Consider the following 19426-nt stretch of genomic DNA (forward strand, 5'->3'; position numbering starts at 1 on the left):
ATGTGTATGTAGCTCACGTCCAAAGTTTAAAAAAGATATAAATAATAATAAAAGAACATTTAAAAAAGTATAAAAACTAACACACACCATCATCATTTAAAAGTTACAAAGAATATAACCAAATATGGAAAAAGAAAATCAAGACTGCAAAAATTTAAAACGAACAACAGGTTGCAAAAGAGATTAGGACAAACCCCAAAAGGTAAGGTCTGAGCATGTATGCCCTTTACAAGATCATTTTGAGTTGACTAGGAACAAAGAGAAGGCAAATGTAAATCTTCCTTGGCTCTGTGTATACAAAGGAAATGAGGCACTTAAGTCCATAATAGATATAGTATTGACATGGCCCCAAAGTATCCACAATTGCTCAAAATTGATATGGTACAGAAACATTTAGACAAAATAAAGGCATAAGGCACCTGGACCAGATGGCTTACACCCATGTGTCTTCAAAGAGTTGAGTTCTGTTATTTCAAAGCCACTGTTTCCAATTTTTAGAGACTCTTTAATGACTGTTGTAGTACCACTTGATGGACGTAAGGCCAATGTGTCTATAATTAAAAAGGGATCAAAGTCTTTACCAAGCAACTACGGACCGGTTTGTTTAACTTCTACAGTCAGGAAGATACTTGACTGTTTAGTAGACCACCTAGTAAAGTTTTTGCTAGAAAACAATATTTTAAGCAAAAGACAGCATGGATTCACGAAAAAGATCAAAGTTGTCAAACAGATCTGATTTCTTTTAATGAGGAAGTAAGCAAAAGCCTAGATAAAGGAGAGGCTGTAGATATAGTATGCTTGGGTTTTGTCAAAGAGTATAACACCTTTCCACACAGCGGCAAATTTGTAAATGAAAGTCTACAGGCTTAAAAAAAAAAAAAACAAAAAAAAAACCAGTTTGTAAATGGATAGAAAACTGGCTAATAGACCGTATTCAGAGAGCTCAGTAGATTGTTTAAAAAAAAAAAAAAAAAGCTGGATGCATTCCTTAATGCACAAAATATAACTGGATACTAACATTTATGGGTAATTACATCAGGGGTAGATGATCCAGGGAATATCTAATTTGTTTCCCGGAAGATCAAGAGGATTTTTTTTTCCTCTGACGCAAATCATATCATTCTTTGATTGGGGGGGGGGGGGTCTTTTTTGCCTTCCCTGGATCAACTGTGGATAAAGGATTGTGTATATGAATATTTTCTATTTATTTATTCTATTGTTTAAACTAAATGGATTTGTCTTCTTTTCATCCTGACTGATTGTGTGACTTCCGATAGGGAAGCAAGCCGCATTAAAACCATTTGTTTTTTTTTTTTATTTTGCTTTTTTTTTTTTGTTTACATTTTGGCAGGGAAAGGTCAGAACTGTTTAGCTTCATTTTCTGTGCTAGTGACCACGTTGTCACTTAGACAACAAGTGTTGGGAATTATCCCGAAAAGGCACACATACATGTAAAAATTTGAGATTTGAAGCCTTTTTCTCTCTATATAAAATTTAAGAAAACATTTTAGCTGAGGTTCCACTTCAACTCGTGCATTAGTATTAGTTTCCCGTGTTCTTTCTATTTTAGTACTGTTTTTACATTCTGCTCTGAAAATGTCTTCTTTTCCACAGGTACCCTCACCCACTGCCCCTCCGCCATGGTCTCTTCCTACTCCCCCTTCTTCATCATCTAGTCTAGGTCAATACTTTGAGAAGTTTGATGTGAAGGAGACCTCTTATCATTTGCTCATCTCAAAGCTTGAATTACACGTGTGTGATGAAAGTCAGACAAGGGGTACAGGTAAATGTATATTAAAAAGATTTATGTATGATATATGATGGGCTCTCAAGCCTGAGGTTGGTAGGAGGGGCTCCCAATCTTTCTGCACTTATGGTCTCCAGTGAGGGGTATGTTGCAGCATATGCTGACATTTTAGAAAAGTGTGTAAAGGCAAAAGTTTGGGAAAGGTCTTTTTCTGCTCCATGACTGTTTCCCCATGCACAAAGCCAGGTCCACAAAGACACGGTTTGACAAGTTTGGTGTGGAGGAACTGGAGTTGTGTGCATAGAGTCATGACCCTATTAAATGGCTTTGGGATGAATTAGAATGCCAGTTGAGACCAAGGTCTTACCTGTTCTCACAAGTGCTCTTTTGGCTGAACAGGCACAAATTACCACAGACTCACTGCAAAATCTTGTGAAAAGCTTTCTTAGAATAGCAGAGGCTGTCATAGCCACAAAGGAGGGGAGGACAATTGCATATGAATAAAAAGATATTAAAAAATCGACTCTGTGACATAAATAATGTGTGGCTGCTTTCACCTAAATGCAGTATCGCAAAACCCCAAATTGACATAAAAACTGAAAAATGTGCAGCACCAATACACAATAAAGTGCAAACACTAAAAAAGTCTGTGAATTAAATATAAGTGTGTAAAGTCCAAAAATGAATTTGCTTCGCAGTAAATCAGAAGGGTGAAACGTGAGATCAGCCATCCACCACTATATCACATGTGTTGACTCTTCCTAAAGTGCTCAGGAAATCCGCCACCAACTCCTTGTGAATTTAACACTCACTGGAACTTATGGCTGTCATTACAATAACAGCCTGTGGCACATAAGAAATCCCTCTGGAATAGGTGCAGCAACCAGCATTCAATAGCACCTTCTGATGAACTCCAGCTAGTGCAGTAGTTCATTTAAATATGGTTCCAAGCACAAATATACTTATAAAAGTGTAAATCGCCCACCTTGAAAGCTGCTGCCGACCCAGGATTGTGCAGCGGCGTGACGTCAGCAATGAAAACCCCACCCCGGAGCGACAACCATACATTCCAGTGAGTGTTGAATTCACAAGTAGTTGGTGGCTGGTTTCCTGAGCACTTTTGGAAAAGTCAACAAATGTGATATGGCGGTGGATGGCTGATTTCATGTTTGACTTTTTTGATTTACTGTGAAGCAATTTGGGACTTTACACTTATTTTTTTTCGCAGACTTTTTAAGTGTTTGCAGCTAATTGCATATGACTGTCCATAGCTTTTTGGAATGAGATGTCCAGCAAGCCATGTAGTATATATGCTGTCATTACTGACTTCCTTCAGAATATGTTAGTATTTGGGTCTCTAAATCAGAACAAGCATGTAGTAAGTGAGGCCAGATTAAAATCTCAATCCTAACTTGCATTGGTTGACTTACTTACTTAGAGTATTGATGCCATTGGATCCAGAAAAGAGCTAGGCAAGTTTAACTTTTTTGGGGAGATTATCAATGACAGCCTATGTAGAATATGTTTTTCAGCATAAAGGGGAAAACAATAGTGCATTTACAGTGCATACTGTATAAAAATAATCTGCAGGATAGTTCTGCTGTTTCTTGGTTAAGGTTTACAGCTTTGGCCCCTTTCACATGGGCGGACCAACCAATATCCTCTATAGAGTGGCGGATAAAAACGGACATGTGTCCGTTTACACCCACAGAAATCATCGAATCTAATCCGATCTGGTAAAACGGACAGCTGAGGATCTGTTCCCCATCCGTCTAGTTAATCGGATTGAATGGCAGTCGTGTGTAAATGGACAGGTGGTCTGTTTTACATCTGACCGCTCTTAGAGGAGAGCGGGCTCTGTCTGCGTCCGCTCTGCATAAGCGTAGCAGACACGGACCAGCCATCCATCTGCTCAGCGCGGATCAGCGGACAGATTCCCTACTGAGCAGGCAGACTCCTGGCGGAGTCCACCTTGTGTGGAAGGGGCCTTAGGTTCATGTACCTTCCCGCATAGCGATAATTTACTGCCCAAGGAGTAGTCTAAAGGTGGAAAGGCAGTAGTAGATGTTCCATTCTAAGCCAACTAATATTAATCTTTATATGGTAGCTTTTGCAAAATAATGTTTTGTCAAATCAGACTTTTTCAAAATAAAGAAAAAAACTAAAACTAAACTAGTTATCCTAGAACAGGAAGTGCCTGCACAAGTACCTTCATGACACAATCACCAGGTGTCATTTCAGTGAAAGCTGAAAAAAAAAAAATCATTTTGAAATGACATTTATTAGCATTTGCATATACTTCAGCCTCAGATTCTAATTATTGCAGGGTTTATTATTTCTCACTGATGTTTTCATGTTAATGTTTTTTTCTGTAACACCTGCCTTTCTCTTTCTAGTCACAGGTGGTGCCATACAGGTTACTTTGCGCAAAATTATGCTGGATTATTATCCTACCCACAAGGCAGGTACGTATTCTTCTGCTGCTCTGATTAACGATTTTATGTTTTGAATTTGCCTTTTCCTTGGATTTGGTTTACTCATTTACCTGTGAATTTCCCCCACCAAGTTGCTGTGTATTTGGTTAAAAAGACCTCTGTGCATAGAATTCAGCTTTTCATTTTTTTTTTTTTTTTTAATCAGGTGATTTTTCATTGTGTGTTTTTGTTATGCAAAACATAAACAAGTGCCTTGCATTCCATACAATTATATCAAAATGATGGGCAATGTATAATACCAAAATATCAGTAGGATCCATCAGATAATATACAATCATGCTGTAAAACCCAACATTTGAAACAAAACTTACAAAGATCCATGGATGGGTGTTAACTCAAGAATACTTGACACAGTCATTAATTATTGCTGGATGACAGCTTCTTAACCTGCAAAACTCCATGTACATGTGTTTTTGGTGTTTAACTCTTTTGCTGCCAGGCTCTGTGCTCAATTTTTACACTCTGGTGGCCAGGCCATTTTTGCAATTTTTACATTGCTTTTTTATTTTTCTCTTTCAGAGTTTGTTAAAGACCCCCCAAACCATATATTTTCTGAAAGCACATGACCAATAGAATACAAATAAGGCGCTACTGATTTTTAGGGCACAATGATATTTGCGCAAATGTTTATCAAAACAATATTTTCATTAAAAATACACTAAAATCATTATTGGCTGATAAAAACACAGTACATTTTACAAAATATAAAAGCTTAACCTGTATACACTAATAATAGTTAATAAATACACGTTACAAATACACTAAAATCATTTTTAGCAGATATAAACAGCAAATTTTACAAAATTCCTACTGAATATAAAAGCTTAACCTGTATTGAGTTAATAAATAACAAATATTTGTAAATTTTAAAATTGCACCTTTTTGAGAAATAGTGAAAATCTCGAAGTACACAAAAATTTATTAAAAAATCAGGAGGTTTTACTTTTTCACATACAGCTTTCAGAATTTGTAAAAGACCCCCCAAACCATATATTTTCTGAAAGCACATGGCCAGTAGAATACAAAGAAGGTGCTAGTGATTTTTATAGCACCGCGATATTTGCGCAAATGTTTATCAATACGGAATATTTTCGCTACAAAATACACTTAAATCATTAATAGTGGATTCATACATGGCAACATGTACAAAATTCCTGCTAAATTCCTAGTAAGTATAAAAGTTAAACTGTATTGATTTAATAAATAACAAATATTTGTACATTTTAAATTGCACCTTTTTGTGAAATGGTGAAAACTGAAGGTACGCAAAACTGTAAATAAAAACAATTTACCCACAAAATCTGGAGGTTACCATTTTTCACTTGCAGCTTTCAGAATTTGAAAAGACCCCCAAACTAGACATTTTCTGAAAGCACATGACCTGTACAATAAAAAAAAATGCTGCAGATTTTTTTGGCCCCGCAATAATTGCGCAAATGTTCATAATATATCTGTTTTCATTAAAAATGCACTAAAATCATTAATAGTGCATATAAACACAACATAACTTACAAAATTCCTGCTAAATTACTACTAAAGCATCGTTGACATGTGGCATAGAAAGGGTACGCCTATGGAGGGTCATGTTTACCTGCACAGGTGTTCCGTGCATCCCCGTACAGGCAGTCCCATTTATGTAAATTGGGATGCAACGGCTGCACAGGCATAGCTGCTGTTCCCAGTCTGACATCCATGTGGGTGTGGGTACAGGACCCTGAATGCAGACAGTGTGAACTCAGGGACATGCATGCAAGCCTACATGGATGTAAAATTGGGAGCAACGGCTCTGTTCGTGCAGTTGCTACATCCCAAATGACATCAGTAGGACTGCCTGCACAGAGATGCACTGAACACCTGTGCATTCTTGTAAAGGTACGCTTAGGCCCCTTTCAAACAGGCAGACCGACCGGGTCTGCCTATCCATTTTTCAGGTGGGCCCAATCAGACCACCCATTGTTCTGTATGGAGAGGCTGACGTAAATGGACATGTGTCCGTTTACACCCGCCTGCATCCGATCCAGTCCAGTCTGCTAAAAACAGACGGATGGGGATTCCATTCCCCATCCATCTAGCAGACTGGATCGAATGGTATACAATGAAAATGGACGGGTGGTCCGTTTCTATCCGACCGCCCCATAGACCAGTGTTTCTCAACTCCAGTCCTCAAGGCGCCCCAACAGGTCATGTTTTCGGGCTCTCCCATTATTTTGCACAGGTGATTTGATCAGTTTCACTGCCTTTAGTATTTACCACAGCTGGTTCTGAGGAGGGAAGTCCTGAAAACATGACCTGTTGGGGCGCCTTGAGGACTGGAGTTGAGAAACACTGCCATAGACAACTGTGCTGTGTCCGTGTCCACTCTGCATCAGGGGAGAGGATGTGGACCTGTCATTCTTCTGCTCAGCGGGGATCAGCAGACAGATCCCCCGCTGACCAGGCGGATCTGCTTGATAGAGTCCACTCCATGTGAAAGGGGTCTTACCAGGAGCAGCCAGTCCATTAGGGGCGCTGCCTCCTGCAGGGCATCAGACTCGTATGTTTGTATGAGTTTTTTTTTTTTTAAAGCCACATGATTGAAGCCTAAGGCTCTAATTGGCTTGAAAAAGGTTGGGCTCGGGGGGCAGAGCATTGCACCCTGAACCCACCCACTTGTGACAATAGTGAATTAATATTCGCTATTTGTTTTCCAGCCTCTCCTCCTGGCCAATCAGGATGGATCGGGTTGGCCGGGAGGAGAAGCTGAGGAAGTTGTGCAGAGGTGGGGGTGGGGGACCTGTGGAGAGGCTGAGTGCAGGCGGACCTGGGGGGGGGTTTGTTTACTGCCGCCGCCCCCCCTAAAAAGTTTAGCACCAGCCACCACTGGGTCTTACTATGTTTTTTTTTTTTTTTTTTACTTTTTACATTTTTTTACATTTGAGGTTAATAACTGATCAGCGGATTGTAATCCGCTGATCAGAGTTTTAGAATTATTCAGCAGAGTCTGCTGAACAATTCTGCTATAAGTTTATGGTCATTGAAGTGACCATGAGCTTATAGCTGAGGGGAGAAATGAGGTCTGTATGGGCCTGGCAGTGAAAGGGTTAATTATTGATGTCTATGGGGCCAAAATTTTGCTGCAACCACACCAAAGAAGCATCGGACTGTTTTCCAAAAATGCGTTTCGCTGTGCTACATTGATGTGAATGGGCACCATAGAGAATAATGTAATTTCCATTGTCATGTGATTCTGTGCAACTCAAGTTGCATCTGAAATTGCCAGATGGCATTAGTAGCCTCATAGCTTATGCACTATGTAGTGCAAGACTCAAACTCTTGTTTCTGGATCCCTGCGTCTGAACTTTCCCCCTTACACTGAGAGGGTTTTGTTCTCAAATACAACTTCTTTTACTTCCTCAGGGAAATATCCATATTGTTAGTTCTTGACTTCCTTGGAAGACCAGCAGACTCAACACTTTGTTACCTTAAGGCTGGATTCACACCTATGCAGTCTTAGTGCTTTTTGCATTTTGCAGATTTGCACTACAGTGGTTAACATGGTTTCCTATGGAACACGTTCTGTAGTGCAAATATGCAAAAAGCACTAAAACTGCATAGGTGTGAATCCAGCCTAATTCGGTTTTCCCTAGCATGTTGCAGAGTAAATATTTGTTTAGTTTGGCAAATAAGTTGAAGCACTTCATTTTAGGCCCCTTTCACACGGGTGTTCCGTTTGTCCTTTTTTCATCCACAATACTGACAGCAATGCGTTCCTATGGGTAAACGGGGGACTTAAAGGCTCGGCTCAGCTCTTCTCTTACATTCTGTTGTCAGCAGGGATTACTCCACTTACAGCAGGGATGAGTCATGGTAGTTAGGTCGGCTCCTTAACAACCAATGACTAATTTCTGCTGCTGACTCTTACGGATGTAAAAATGGATGAAAAACTGATGTTAACTAAACTGAAAACTGATGTAAATTGAATCCCTTGTTTCTTTGAAAAAATGTGACTGAACAGATGATGCTCATGTGTAAGAGGCCTTTATTAAATTTACAAACAAAAATCTAGTTTTTTTTACATTGCCCATAATTGGGCAATGTAAACCCCAATCTGTCCCACTGCCCCCTAATCTATCCATCTTTAGATGATCCCTGAAAACCCTTCTCTTTAAAGAAGCCTATCCTGCTTCTAACTAACACTGTTCTACTTCCTCCATCAGCTCATCCCCCACAGCTATTACCTTTTGTATCAATTGACCCTTACTTTTTAGATTGTAAGCTCTAATGAGCAGGGCCCTCTGATTCCTCTTGTACCAAATTGTAATGTAACTGTAATATCTGCCTTTATTTTGTTAAGCTCTGCACAAACTGTTGGCGCTATATAAAGCCTGTATAATAATAATAATAATTGGAACACAGCTTAAACTTGTTTTTCATACTGTACAAAAATATTAAGGCAAAAAAGCTGTCCAAACCTGCCTGGCTTTATGTGAAAAAGTAATTGCCCCCTAAACCTAATAACTGGTTGTGCCACCCTTGGCGGGAACAACTGCAGTCAAGCGTTTGCGATAACTGGCCATGAGTCTTTCACATTGCTGTGGAGCAATTTTGACCCACTCTTCTTTGCAGAATTGTTTTAATTCAGCCACATTGGAGGGTTTTCCAGCATGAACGTGTAAGGTCCTGATACAGCAACCCAATTGGATTTTTATACGGACTTTGACTAGGCCACTCCAAAACCTAAAATTTTGCTTTGTTTGAACCATTTGGAGGGGGACTTGCTGTTGTGTTTTGGATCATTGTCCTGCTGCATAACCCCAGTGCACTTGAGCTTGAGGTCACAAACTGATGGCCGGACATTCTCCTTTAGGATTTTCTGGTAGAGCTCAGGATTTATGGTTCCATCAATTATGGGAATTCGTCCAGGTCCTGAAGCTGCAAAGCAGCCCCAGACCATCACGCTACTACCACCATGTCTGACTATTGGTATGATGTTCTTGTTATGAAATGCTGTATTAGTTTGTTGCCAGATGTAACAGAATACACACCTTCCAAAAAGTTACATTTTTGTCTCATCAGTCCACAAAATATTTGCCTAAAAGTCTTGGGGATAATTAAGATGTTTTTTGGTCAATGTGAGATGAGCCTTTGTGTTCTTTTAGGTCAGCAGTGGCTTTGGCCTTTGAACTCTCCCATGGATGCCATTTTTTTGTCATCATGCTCTTGTACACAGGCCACTGCTGGGAAGGTTCACCACTGTTCCAAGTTATCTCCATTTGTGGATAATGGCTCTCCCCGTGGTTCACTGGAGTTCCAAAGCCTTAGAAATAACTTTGAAACCCTTCCTAGACCAATACATATCCATTACTTTCTTTCTAATCTGTTCTTAATTTTTTTTTAGATTGTGGCATGATGTGTGGCTTTTTGTGATCTGTTAGCGTGCTTCACTTTGTCAAAAAATTGTGGTTAATCACAGTTCATTCATGATTCAGCATGGGATGGGGCAATTACTTTTTTACATAGGGCCAGGCAGGTTTGAACAGCTTTTTTCACTTAATAAATGAAATAATAATTTAAAAACTGCATCTTGGATTTACTCTGGTTATCTTTGTGTAATATTAAAATTAGTTTGATGATACTTTTGATACTTTTTCACAGCACTGTATATGAGTAAATCAGTCCCATAATGTATTTAAAGCTCCATTCCAGGCAAAACCAATATATTTTCCAGCCCTCACTTTCACCCACCAGTAACCCATTGTATTAGACTTTTTCCTGCTCTTACCTTGTTAGGCCAGATATACTCACCTAGATCCCCCATCCAGGTTTTGCACCACTACTGTTTCTGGGTGGGGAGACTGCTGATTCCTAGCTGTGATGCAAAGACCGCCAGTCTCCTTCACTCCCTACTGCTGATGTATGCCTTCCCCTCAATCCTGTGAGGCCCTGCCACTTTACATCCAATAGGAAGTGTTCATATCAGCTAGGCACTCGCATGGATACTTGGAAAAAGGACCCAAACCAGGAAGTAAACCAGAGAAGAAGATTTGGGGCCAGAATGTCATGTGGCTGTGGCTACAGGTACAGTTGTGCTCATAAGTTTACATACCCTGTCAAAATTTTCTTGGCTACTTTTCAGAAAATATGAATTATAACACAAGAACTTTTCTTTCACTCATGGTTAGTGTTTGGCTGAAGCCATTTATTATCAATCAACATTGTTTACTCTTTTTAAATCATAATGACAACATAAACTACCCAAATATACCTGATCAAATATACCTGATCAGAAGATTACATACCCCAGTTCAGTGTATTGCCCCCTTTAACATCAATGACAGCTTGAAGTCTTTTGTGGTATTTGTGGATGAGGCTCTTTATCTTCTCAGATGGTAAAGCTGCTCATTCCTCTTGGCAAAAAGCCTCCCAGTTCCTGTAAATTCTTGGGCTGTCTCTGAACTGCATTTTTGAGTTCTCCCAAGAGTGGCTCAATGATATTGAGGACAGGAGTCGGAGGTGGCCACTCCAGAACCTTCACTTTATTCTGCTGTAGCCAATGACAGGTCGACTTGGCCTTGTGTTTTGGATTATTGTATGTTGGAATGTCCAAGTACGTCCCATGCGCAGCTTCCTGGCTGATGAATGCAAATGTTCCTCCTGTATTTTTTGATAACATACTGCATTCATCTTGCCATCAATTTTGACCAAATTTTCCGTGCCTCTGTAGCTCAAACATACCCAAAACATCAGCGATCCACCTCTGTGTTTCACAGTAGGAATGATGTAGCTTTCATCTTGGCCTTGTTGACTCCTCTCCAAATGTAGCGTTTATGGTTGTGGCCAAAAAGCTGAAGGTTTGAGACTTGTCTCTGTGCTGTTTGGCGTATTGTAAGTGGGATACTTTGTGGCATTTGTGTAGTAATGGCTTTCTTCTGGCTACTCGACCATGCAGCCCATCTTTCTTCCAGTGCCTCCTTATTGTGCATCTTGAAACAGCCACACCACATGTTTTCAGAGAGTCCTGTATTTCACCTGAAGTTATTTGTGGGTTTTTTTTGCATCCCGAACAATTTGCACTGGATGGAAGATGCAAGGGTCTGTCAGAAGTCCAGAAACTCATTGACCTTTTATACACACACACACACACACACACACACACACACACACACACATACTCACACACACACTCACACACTAATTATAAGCAAACAGATCACAGGTGAGGACGGTTACCTTTAATAGCCATTCAAACCCCTTTGTGTCAATTTGTGTGCATGTTATCAGGCCAAAATCACCAGGGTATGTAAACTTTTTATCAGGGTCATTTGGGTAGTTTCTGTTGTTATTATGATTTAAAAGAACAAACACATTTGATTGCTAATAAATGGCTTCAGCCAAACACTAACCATGAGTGAAAGAATTGTTTTTGTGCTATTTATATAATCTGGTCAGGTGGCCAAGAAATCATAAATTCTGCCAGGGTATGTAAACTTATGAGTACAACTTTAAGTAAAAGGGCTTTTAGATAGGGTGGTTGTGTTTTGTTTTTTTTGTTTTTTCTGTTCAAAGATTTTTATTGGCAGCAATCAACGAACAATAACATATATTCAGTTGCAGGTAATAGAAGATAGTCATAAATTACAAAGGTGTAATGGTAACTAAATATTGAGAAATATGTGGTTGTTTCGGGGTGTAGAAATCGAGTTATTTACTGTATTAATAACTATATTTCAATAATACATATTGATGAGAAAAGTTCCAAGAAAAATCTGTTAAGTTCTCGTTTAAAACCTCCAAAATTGATTTAATGATCAATTAGCAAAATGTTACAAAAACAATGTCAAAATGTAGAATACAAAAATAGATTATTCTTAAAATAAAGTTTAAATCAGATATGTCTGTGTGTATATCTTGAGATCTGTGTGTGTGTGTGTGTGATGGAGAGCTGCAGTGCAAGTGTCCCTCTCCCCACAGCCTGTCTGTACTCCTACAATTAACCCCCACCTTTCCCAAAGAGGCTGGCTTAAAAACGGTTCGTTATAGTCCCATAGAAAAGACCGGGAAATTTGAATTACTCCTTCCAACATTCCTAAGGGCGGGGCTATGAACTATATGAAAAAGCTATCTTTTAAGAATCATTTAACTTACAATATATACATTTCCTTTAAACATATAAAATCCTACATATCAGTATACATATTTGTAAAATGCAGTGTTCTTATTAATACCCTAATCAAGAAATATAGTAGTATAAAGAAACAGCTTATTCTTAACATACTGAAACTTTGTGTCTTTGGAAAGACTGTAATCTAATCTTCTTACGATGGGGGAGGTGAAATGGTCTACACTAAATTGTATCCATATGTGAGATGAATCTCTCCCAAGCAATGCATACAAAGCCTATACCAGCATGAACTTTCATGAGTATAAAAACCTATATAACTTCACCTTTTCCATACATAGAAGATATATATATATTTATATATACATTTATATATATAATTCAATTATCACAAGAACTCAACCATTCATAAATTCTGATATTCTAACATTTCCCTCTCAAAATGATTGATTTATCCAATCTTATCATTTTAAATCTATATAAGTCTGAATCTAACTCTAAATCCATTTATACCTCAAACGCATCACATTTGTATTCATTCATCCTCAAAGAACTTAAGATAATTGACGTAAATATATATTTTCAAATTTGATTCTATATAAGGAAAAGTGAATTCATAACCCTTCATCTTCATATACCATAAAAAATATTTTCACAATTATTATTTTCTTTTTCTTTTACCAAATAAATCAATCCCCTTAATTTCATGATTCATAAATGTAACATTGTTGTACAATACTTTGAAATATAGATATCACTTCAGAAATTTGTTTCATATTTTTCCTCCAAATTGTGTTTAACATAAATCTATAATCCATAAAACCTTTCTAATAACCTTGTCAAAATTAAACATAAAATATGTTCTTAACTTCAATTTGTTCATATAAGTGAGATGATTTAAAACTAAATACATATTACAATGTAAAGTTAATCCTATCTTGTTTGTGTACCTTTAAGAAAAATGTACTCTGTCTTAATTAACACCAGATGTTCCCTCTAACTAGAATGACTCTATTGTAGGGATGTTTAACCCTTTCAACTCTGAAAATACACTATATATGAGTGTAAAAAATGATGTGTAAAAAATATCTCATCTTGATATAATAAACATGTCCTGTCACATAAAAATGATATATAAAAACTGCAATATATCTGATGGATAAATGATTTCATCAGTAGTCAAAAAAACTAAAAAGTCCATTGTTTTTAGAATGTCCTCTCTTATCAGAGGTTCTCGAGAATTTTTCTTCTTCTTCTTCTTCCTGCACTCTGTAAAGTTGGAAAAACTTTATTGAACATTAAAATGACAACAATAATTATAATGAATGAATCTCTTCTGTCAATTCTTCTCCCAGAACTGATATTCTTAAACTTCAAGATTTTGTTCCCATCTGGAAGGTCTAGAAATATTAAATTTCTTTCTTTTGGTGACTTACAAGTCAGATCCTAAAAAAGAATGCAGTATCATTATTGAGAATTTAAATACATGCAAAATATACCCCTACTTTACTTATTCATTTTACATACCAAAATTCTAATATGTTATTATGACATACAAACCATATTTTAATAATAACATTTCTAATTACCTTACTTTGCTCTATTTTTCTTAAAATGACCTATACTCTAATTTATTATTCTGTGTATTTAAACGACAGGACGCAATTTCTCTTTTTTCAGTCATAATATAAAATCTTGTTTTCATAAACTAAATAAAAGATTTTAAATTACCCCAGAAGACAAAAGCGAATTATATATTCATTCACTTCTCTTCTATAATATTTCAGAGTAATGCGTGCTGTACTGTACTTCTAACATTTTCAATTCAGCATTTTCTGTAGAATTTTTGCTGAATAGTATAAGCATTCTTTGGGTAACACCTAGAAAGACCTGTTGAATAATTCTTAATATTATTGACAAATCCTGTCTCAAAGCATCTCTCAGCACTTGTTCTAACAATCCAATTTATAGGCTTTCTGAATAAATTTAGCTGAGAATGTTCTGTTATCACATCTACCTCTATGGGTTTAGATTTTAAAGTTTTAAAAAATGGGCAATATTTGTCATATAATTCTCCTGAATGAATTCTCTTAAAAAGAATTTTTAATGACAGATCAGGTGTCCGTAATATGATCATCCTAGATCTCACAATCTTTTCTGTTACTTTGACTGCAAAATAAACACTTAACAATTGCTTCATATTTGTGTCAAAAGTCTTTTCCATATTTGTCAAACCTCTGGAGAAAAAACCTATTATTTTCGGTTCACCATCTTTTACCTGAAATAAAATTACTGAGATGGAATTCTCAGATACCTTAGTAGACAATAAAACAGGCATAGACATTCCAATTTCGATTGTATGCAATGAAACAGCATTCTGCAAATCTTTTTTCAACATTTCAAAAACATCTGTATGGGTTTGAGACCATTGATCAAACACAACATATTTTTGTTTCAGGAAATCAAATAATGGTTTAACTTTATCATCGTATTCCTGTAAAAACTCTTTGCAAGAATTTACCTCACTCAAAAATTGATATAATGCCTTGTAAGATGTTGGAACTGGAATAGCAGAAATGTTTCTAACTTTTTCCTGTGATAACTTTCTCTGTCCATGACTAATTTGCATATGAAGAAAATTAACTTTATCTTTCATTAACTGAACTGACTCTGTGTTCAATTTCAATCCTGCTGTTTGTAACAGAGTAAATAACTCTGTCAACAGAGTGACATGTTCCTCTGTATTTTGGGTAGACAACAAAATTTTGTCCACATGTTGGAAAATACATTTTGGTCTAGAAAATTTTGATAAAACTTTCTCCAAGCACTCGTGCACTATTCCGTCACTGATTTCCATTTCTGGAATTATTCTAGTGAAGGCATAAGTTTCTTTATTGAAACTGAAGGCAAGTTTATAATGACAGCTGTTTGTTACTGGTACTGAAAAATGACTATTGGAAATTTCCAGTACTGAAAATACTTTGGCCTTGGCATCCATTTGTGACATTAAATTTAAATTAGGAACAATAGGTTTGTTATTTGTAATGCATTTATTCAGTGATCTTAAATCAACTGATAAAGAATACGAATCATCAGCATTCTTGATAGGCCAAATACAATTATTTACCACTGATCGTGCCTTCTTTAATATTCCTTGTTGTAATAATGATTGTACAATGTCAGAAACTGGACCTATTGATTCTTCTGGCAACTTATTTTGAATTTGGGGTTCAGGGTCTCGTCCCTCAATTTCTATCTCAATATCTTTAAACAAACCTGTATCCATTTTGTTCTGACTCCAAAGACTGTCATGTGCTCTTACTGATTGTTCCAATTCGAGATTGGTTCCTGTGTGTGGCCAATTAAGATCTGAAGAAATGTCAGCGACTGCTGTACAAATACTTCCAACATTATTGTACATGGAAGAATCTATTAACCTAGATTTGGGCCTAGATGAATCTTTCCATATAGTAGAATTACTTAAATCAATAATCCAATCTAATTTACTAATCACATCCATGCCTAAAATATTCTCTGTATTTTGGCAACACCAGATGTCCATTTTAGTTTTTAAAACTCCCGGAATCTCGAAATTCACACCAGAAACTTTAGCTGCAACTGTATTTCCTTTTCCATTGAAACCAATTAAATTACATTTTGGAGAATCAATATTCACATGTAATTTGTTTTTAGTTAAACTGAGTTTAGATCCTAAATCTATTAACCATTTAGTATCCTTGCCATTTAATAAACCATGTATCCATGGCCTTCCACTTTCATCTAATAAAAGTGAAGTCACATATTTTAATGTTGGAGATGACTCAGAACCTTTTTTCCTAAATCCTGATGGTGATGGAAGTAATCCATCCCTCTCATTTTCATCATTGTTTTTCATATTGATTGAACTGTCATTAACAGTCAATGTACTGATCTGTTTGACTTCTGAAGCATAAGGCAAATCAGTCAAACAATTGTTTGAAGAAGAAAGAATATATTGCTCAGAAATATGTTCTGTATTTTCTACTTTCAAAGTTTTCCTTTGTGTAGTATGTAGGGAAGTATTTCCTGTCTGCTTTGAAACCTTAGTTCTGCCTGTGACGTGTATCTCACCATCTCTGGGTGTGGCCTTACACGTGGCACTCTGAACGCCATTTTGTAATATATCTAAACGGTGTCTGCATTCAGCAGCTTTATTCAGTATTTTTGTTTTAAGCAAAACTTAATTTTCCTGGTCATCAACCTTGAAAAATCGCATATCTTGTACAAAAGGCTCCTGCATAGAATCTGCAGTAACATTCATAGAGTCTGCATTAACATTAATCTCTAAACTCTTGCTTGACTCTGCTTTAAACGTTACATTATTCTGTAACTCAGACAACTGAATATCCTTTATTTGAATTGCACTCTGCAAATCATCTATCCTTTCAGTCAAAATCTGACAATTAGTACATAAACTATTGTCCTTTATTTCCTCTTTTGTACCAACTACATTGCTTTCAAAAACTCCTGATATCATTGTATCATAAACTTTAATTAACTTAATCAAATTCCTAACCTGTTTGCTGAATTTCTTAATTGTAAATTTTGACTTTTGTATTTTCTTATTAGCCTGTAAGCATTCATTGAACATGTAACACCATAATTCATCATCTTTAACAAACTTTGACAAATTTTTAAATTCTAAATCACTCTCACTGGATAATTCATTAATTAAATCCATAACTTACCAATGTAAGACGGCTTCCTTCATGTAACACGCGTTCCCTCTCTTGGCGGGAAATTACGTCATCAAGAAACAGATTTTTCTTGTACGTGCACAAACGTCTCACCGATTCTGATCTTTCTTTTCCTTCCAAGTTCAATTCAATGATGCCGAAAATGAGCTTTTTCGATTTCTCCTGAAAGCTTGTCTGAATAATCACTGTTTTTGCTGATATTCCCTCTCGACAAGCGGAAGGAGAAATTATTGAAAAAAAATTCGATATCCGGACAAAAAGAATCTGGCAAATGGCTCGCCACTGTAGAAATCGAGTTATTTACTGTATTAATAACTATATTTCAATAATACATATTGATGAGAAAAGTTCCAAGAAAAATCTGTTAAGTTCTCGTTTAAAACCTCCAAAATTGATTTAATGATCAATTAGCAAAATGTTACAAAAACAATGTCAAAATGTAGAATACAAAAATAGATTATTCTTAAAATAAAGTTTAAATCAGATATGTCTGTGTGTATATCTTGAGATCTGTGTGTGTGTGTGTGTGATGGAGAGCTGCAGTGCAAGTGTCCCTCTCCCCACAGCCTGTCTGTACTCCTACAATTAACCCCCACCTTTCCCAAAGAGGCTGGCTTAAAAACGGTTCGTTATAGTCCCATAGAAAAGACCGGGAAATTTGAATTACTCCTTCCAACATTCCTAAGGGCGGGGCTATGAACTATATGAAAAAGCTATCTTTTAAGAATCATTTAACTTACAATATATACATTTCCTTTAAACATATAAAATCCTACATATCAGTATACATATATGTAAAATGCAGTGTTCTTATTAATACCCTAATCAAGAAATATAGTAGTATAAAGAAACAGCTTATTCTTAACATACTGAAACTTTGTGTCTTTGGAAAGACTGTAATCTAATCTTCTTACGATGGGGGAGGTGAAATGGTCTACACTAAATTGTATCCATATGTGAGATGAATCTCTCCCAAGCAATGCATACAAAGCCTATACCAGCATGAACTTTCATGAGTATAAAAACCTATATAACTTCACCTTTTCCATACATAGAAGATATATATATATATTTATATATATATTTATATATATAATTCAATTATCACAAGAACTCAACCATTCATAAATTCTGATATTCTAACACGGGGATACAGGGTTATGTAAGGTTACATAATCGGCTCAGCATTGGCAAGTTCCAAGTTGTTAGCCAAGAAAGGTGAGACATTACTGTAATAGTAAATAATAAGTGAAAATATTACTTCATAGGATGAAAGTGAGGCAACAGATTGATATAATATTCCAAGTGATCGCGTCGCCAACGGTTTAGATAGGTTAAGCGAGAGGGAGAAGGGGAAAAAAAGTAGATTAGGTGAATAAGAAAGAGGAGAAGGGCAAGAGCTGCCTGGAGGGGGGTCGGGGGGTGTCGCATGGGCCTCCATCGTGTTAAGATATATCATTCTAGGGGACGGAGAGAGTTAAGGTTCAAGGAGGTGCTTATCAAAGTTGGGGGCAGGAAGTGATCAATCCATGACTGCCATGTTTTGAGGTGTTGAGGGATTTTGTCTAGGATTGTGGCTTCGATTTTGTTGTGTATCATGGCTTGGGTGACTGTTCTTAGTTTCAATTAAATTTAGTGTTGGGGTTTTCCACGCCTTAGCTTTTGTCTGTTTGGCCGCCTTAGTTAGGTGAAGGAGAAGGCGGAGCTGGGCCCTGGTGCAGTCAATTGAGATGTGATTCAGTAATTCAAGAGCTGGGTCGGGGTCCAAGGGGATTTGGAGCAATGTAGAGGCCATGTGTAAGATAGAGGTCCAAAAATGCTGCACAACCGGACACGACCACCATATGTGGGCATGGGTGCCTTTTTCTCCACAACCAATGAAGCATATCGGGGAGTAGCCTGGTAAGGATTTGTTAATCCACGCAGGTACCATCGCATAAGGTCTTTATAATTAGTTTCTAGTGCAATGACATTTTGGGAAGAGGACTTTATGTTGGTCCATATATCTATCCAGTTTTTTGCGTCTAAGTCAATTGCTAAGTCCTGGGACCATTGTGTACCGTATGGTGGGAGCTTCGCTGGGGGGGGATGTGAGATGACCATACAGGCGGGAAATGATACCTGGGGCGTGTGGGTCTGAGTCACAGATGTCTTCATATAAAGATAGGCTAGTGATCTAGTGACGTTTCCGAGCCTATAACTGTCTGGGTGAAATGTGCAATCTGAAGGTATCGAAAGCACTCTTTGGAGGGAAGTTGTGTTTGTGCCTGCAGGGCTGGGAAAGTTTGTAGGGAGGTGCTGGTAACTAGGTCACGTATGCGTCGCAGTCCAGATTGGGTCCAGGCTTGGA

At 37.2% G+C, this 19426-nt stretch overlaps 1 protein-coding gene and 1 long non-coding RNA gene across 2 annotated transcripts in view; one reads left to right on the forward strand and one right to left on the reverse strand.

Moving 5' to 3' along the window:
• BLTP3A (bridge-like lipid transfer protein family member 3A) overlaps nt 1-19426 on the forward strand; it is a 151834-nt gene that overhangs the window by 58152 nt on the left and 74256 nt on the right. Inside the window, exons 8-9 of the mRNA XM_073616011.1 lie at nt 1615-1783; nt 4144-4212. Coding sequence (XP_073472112.1) covers nt 1615-1783; nt 4144-4212 — 238 coding nt within the window. The remainder of the gene's footprint in view (nt 1-1614; nt 1784-4143; nt 4213-19426) is intronic.
• Nucleotides 12002-17885, reverse strand: LOC141128620 (uncharacterized). The gene is made up of 2 exons (XR_012241718.1): nt 17068-17885; nt 12002-13786 (listed from the first exon to the last, which is right to left on the reverse strand). It is a non-coding gene; the product is annotated as an uncharacterized lncRNA (long non-coding RNA).

This window comes from Aquarana catesbeiana, linkage group LG02, assembly GCF_042186555.1.
Source record: "Aquarana catesbeiana isolate 2022-GZ linkage group LG02, ASM4218655v1, whole genome shotgun sequence".
In the NCBI taxonomy this organism is placed as follows: Eukaryota; Metazoa; Chordata; class Amphibia; order Anura; family Ranidae; genus Aquarana; species Aquarana catesbeiana.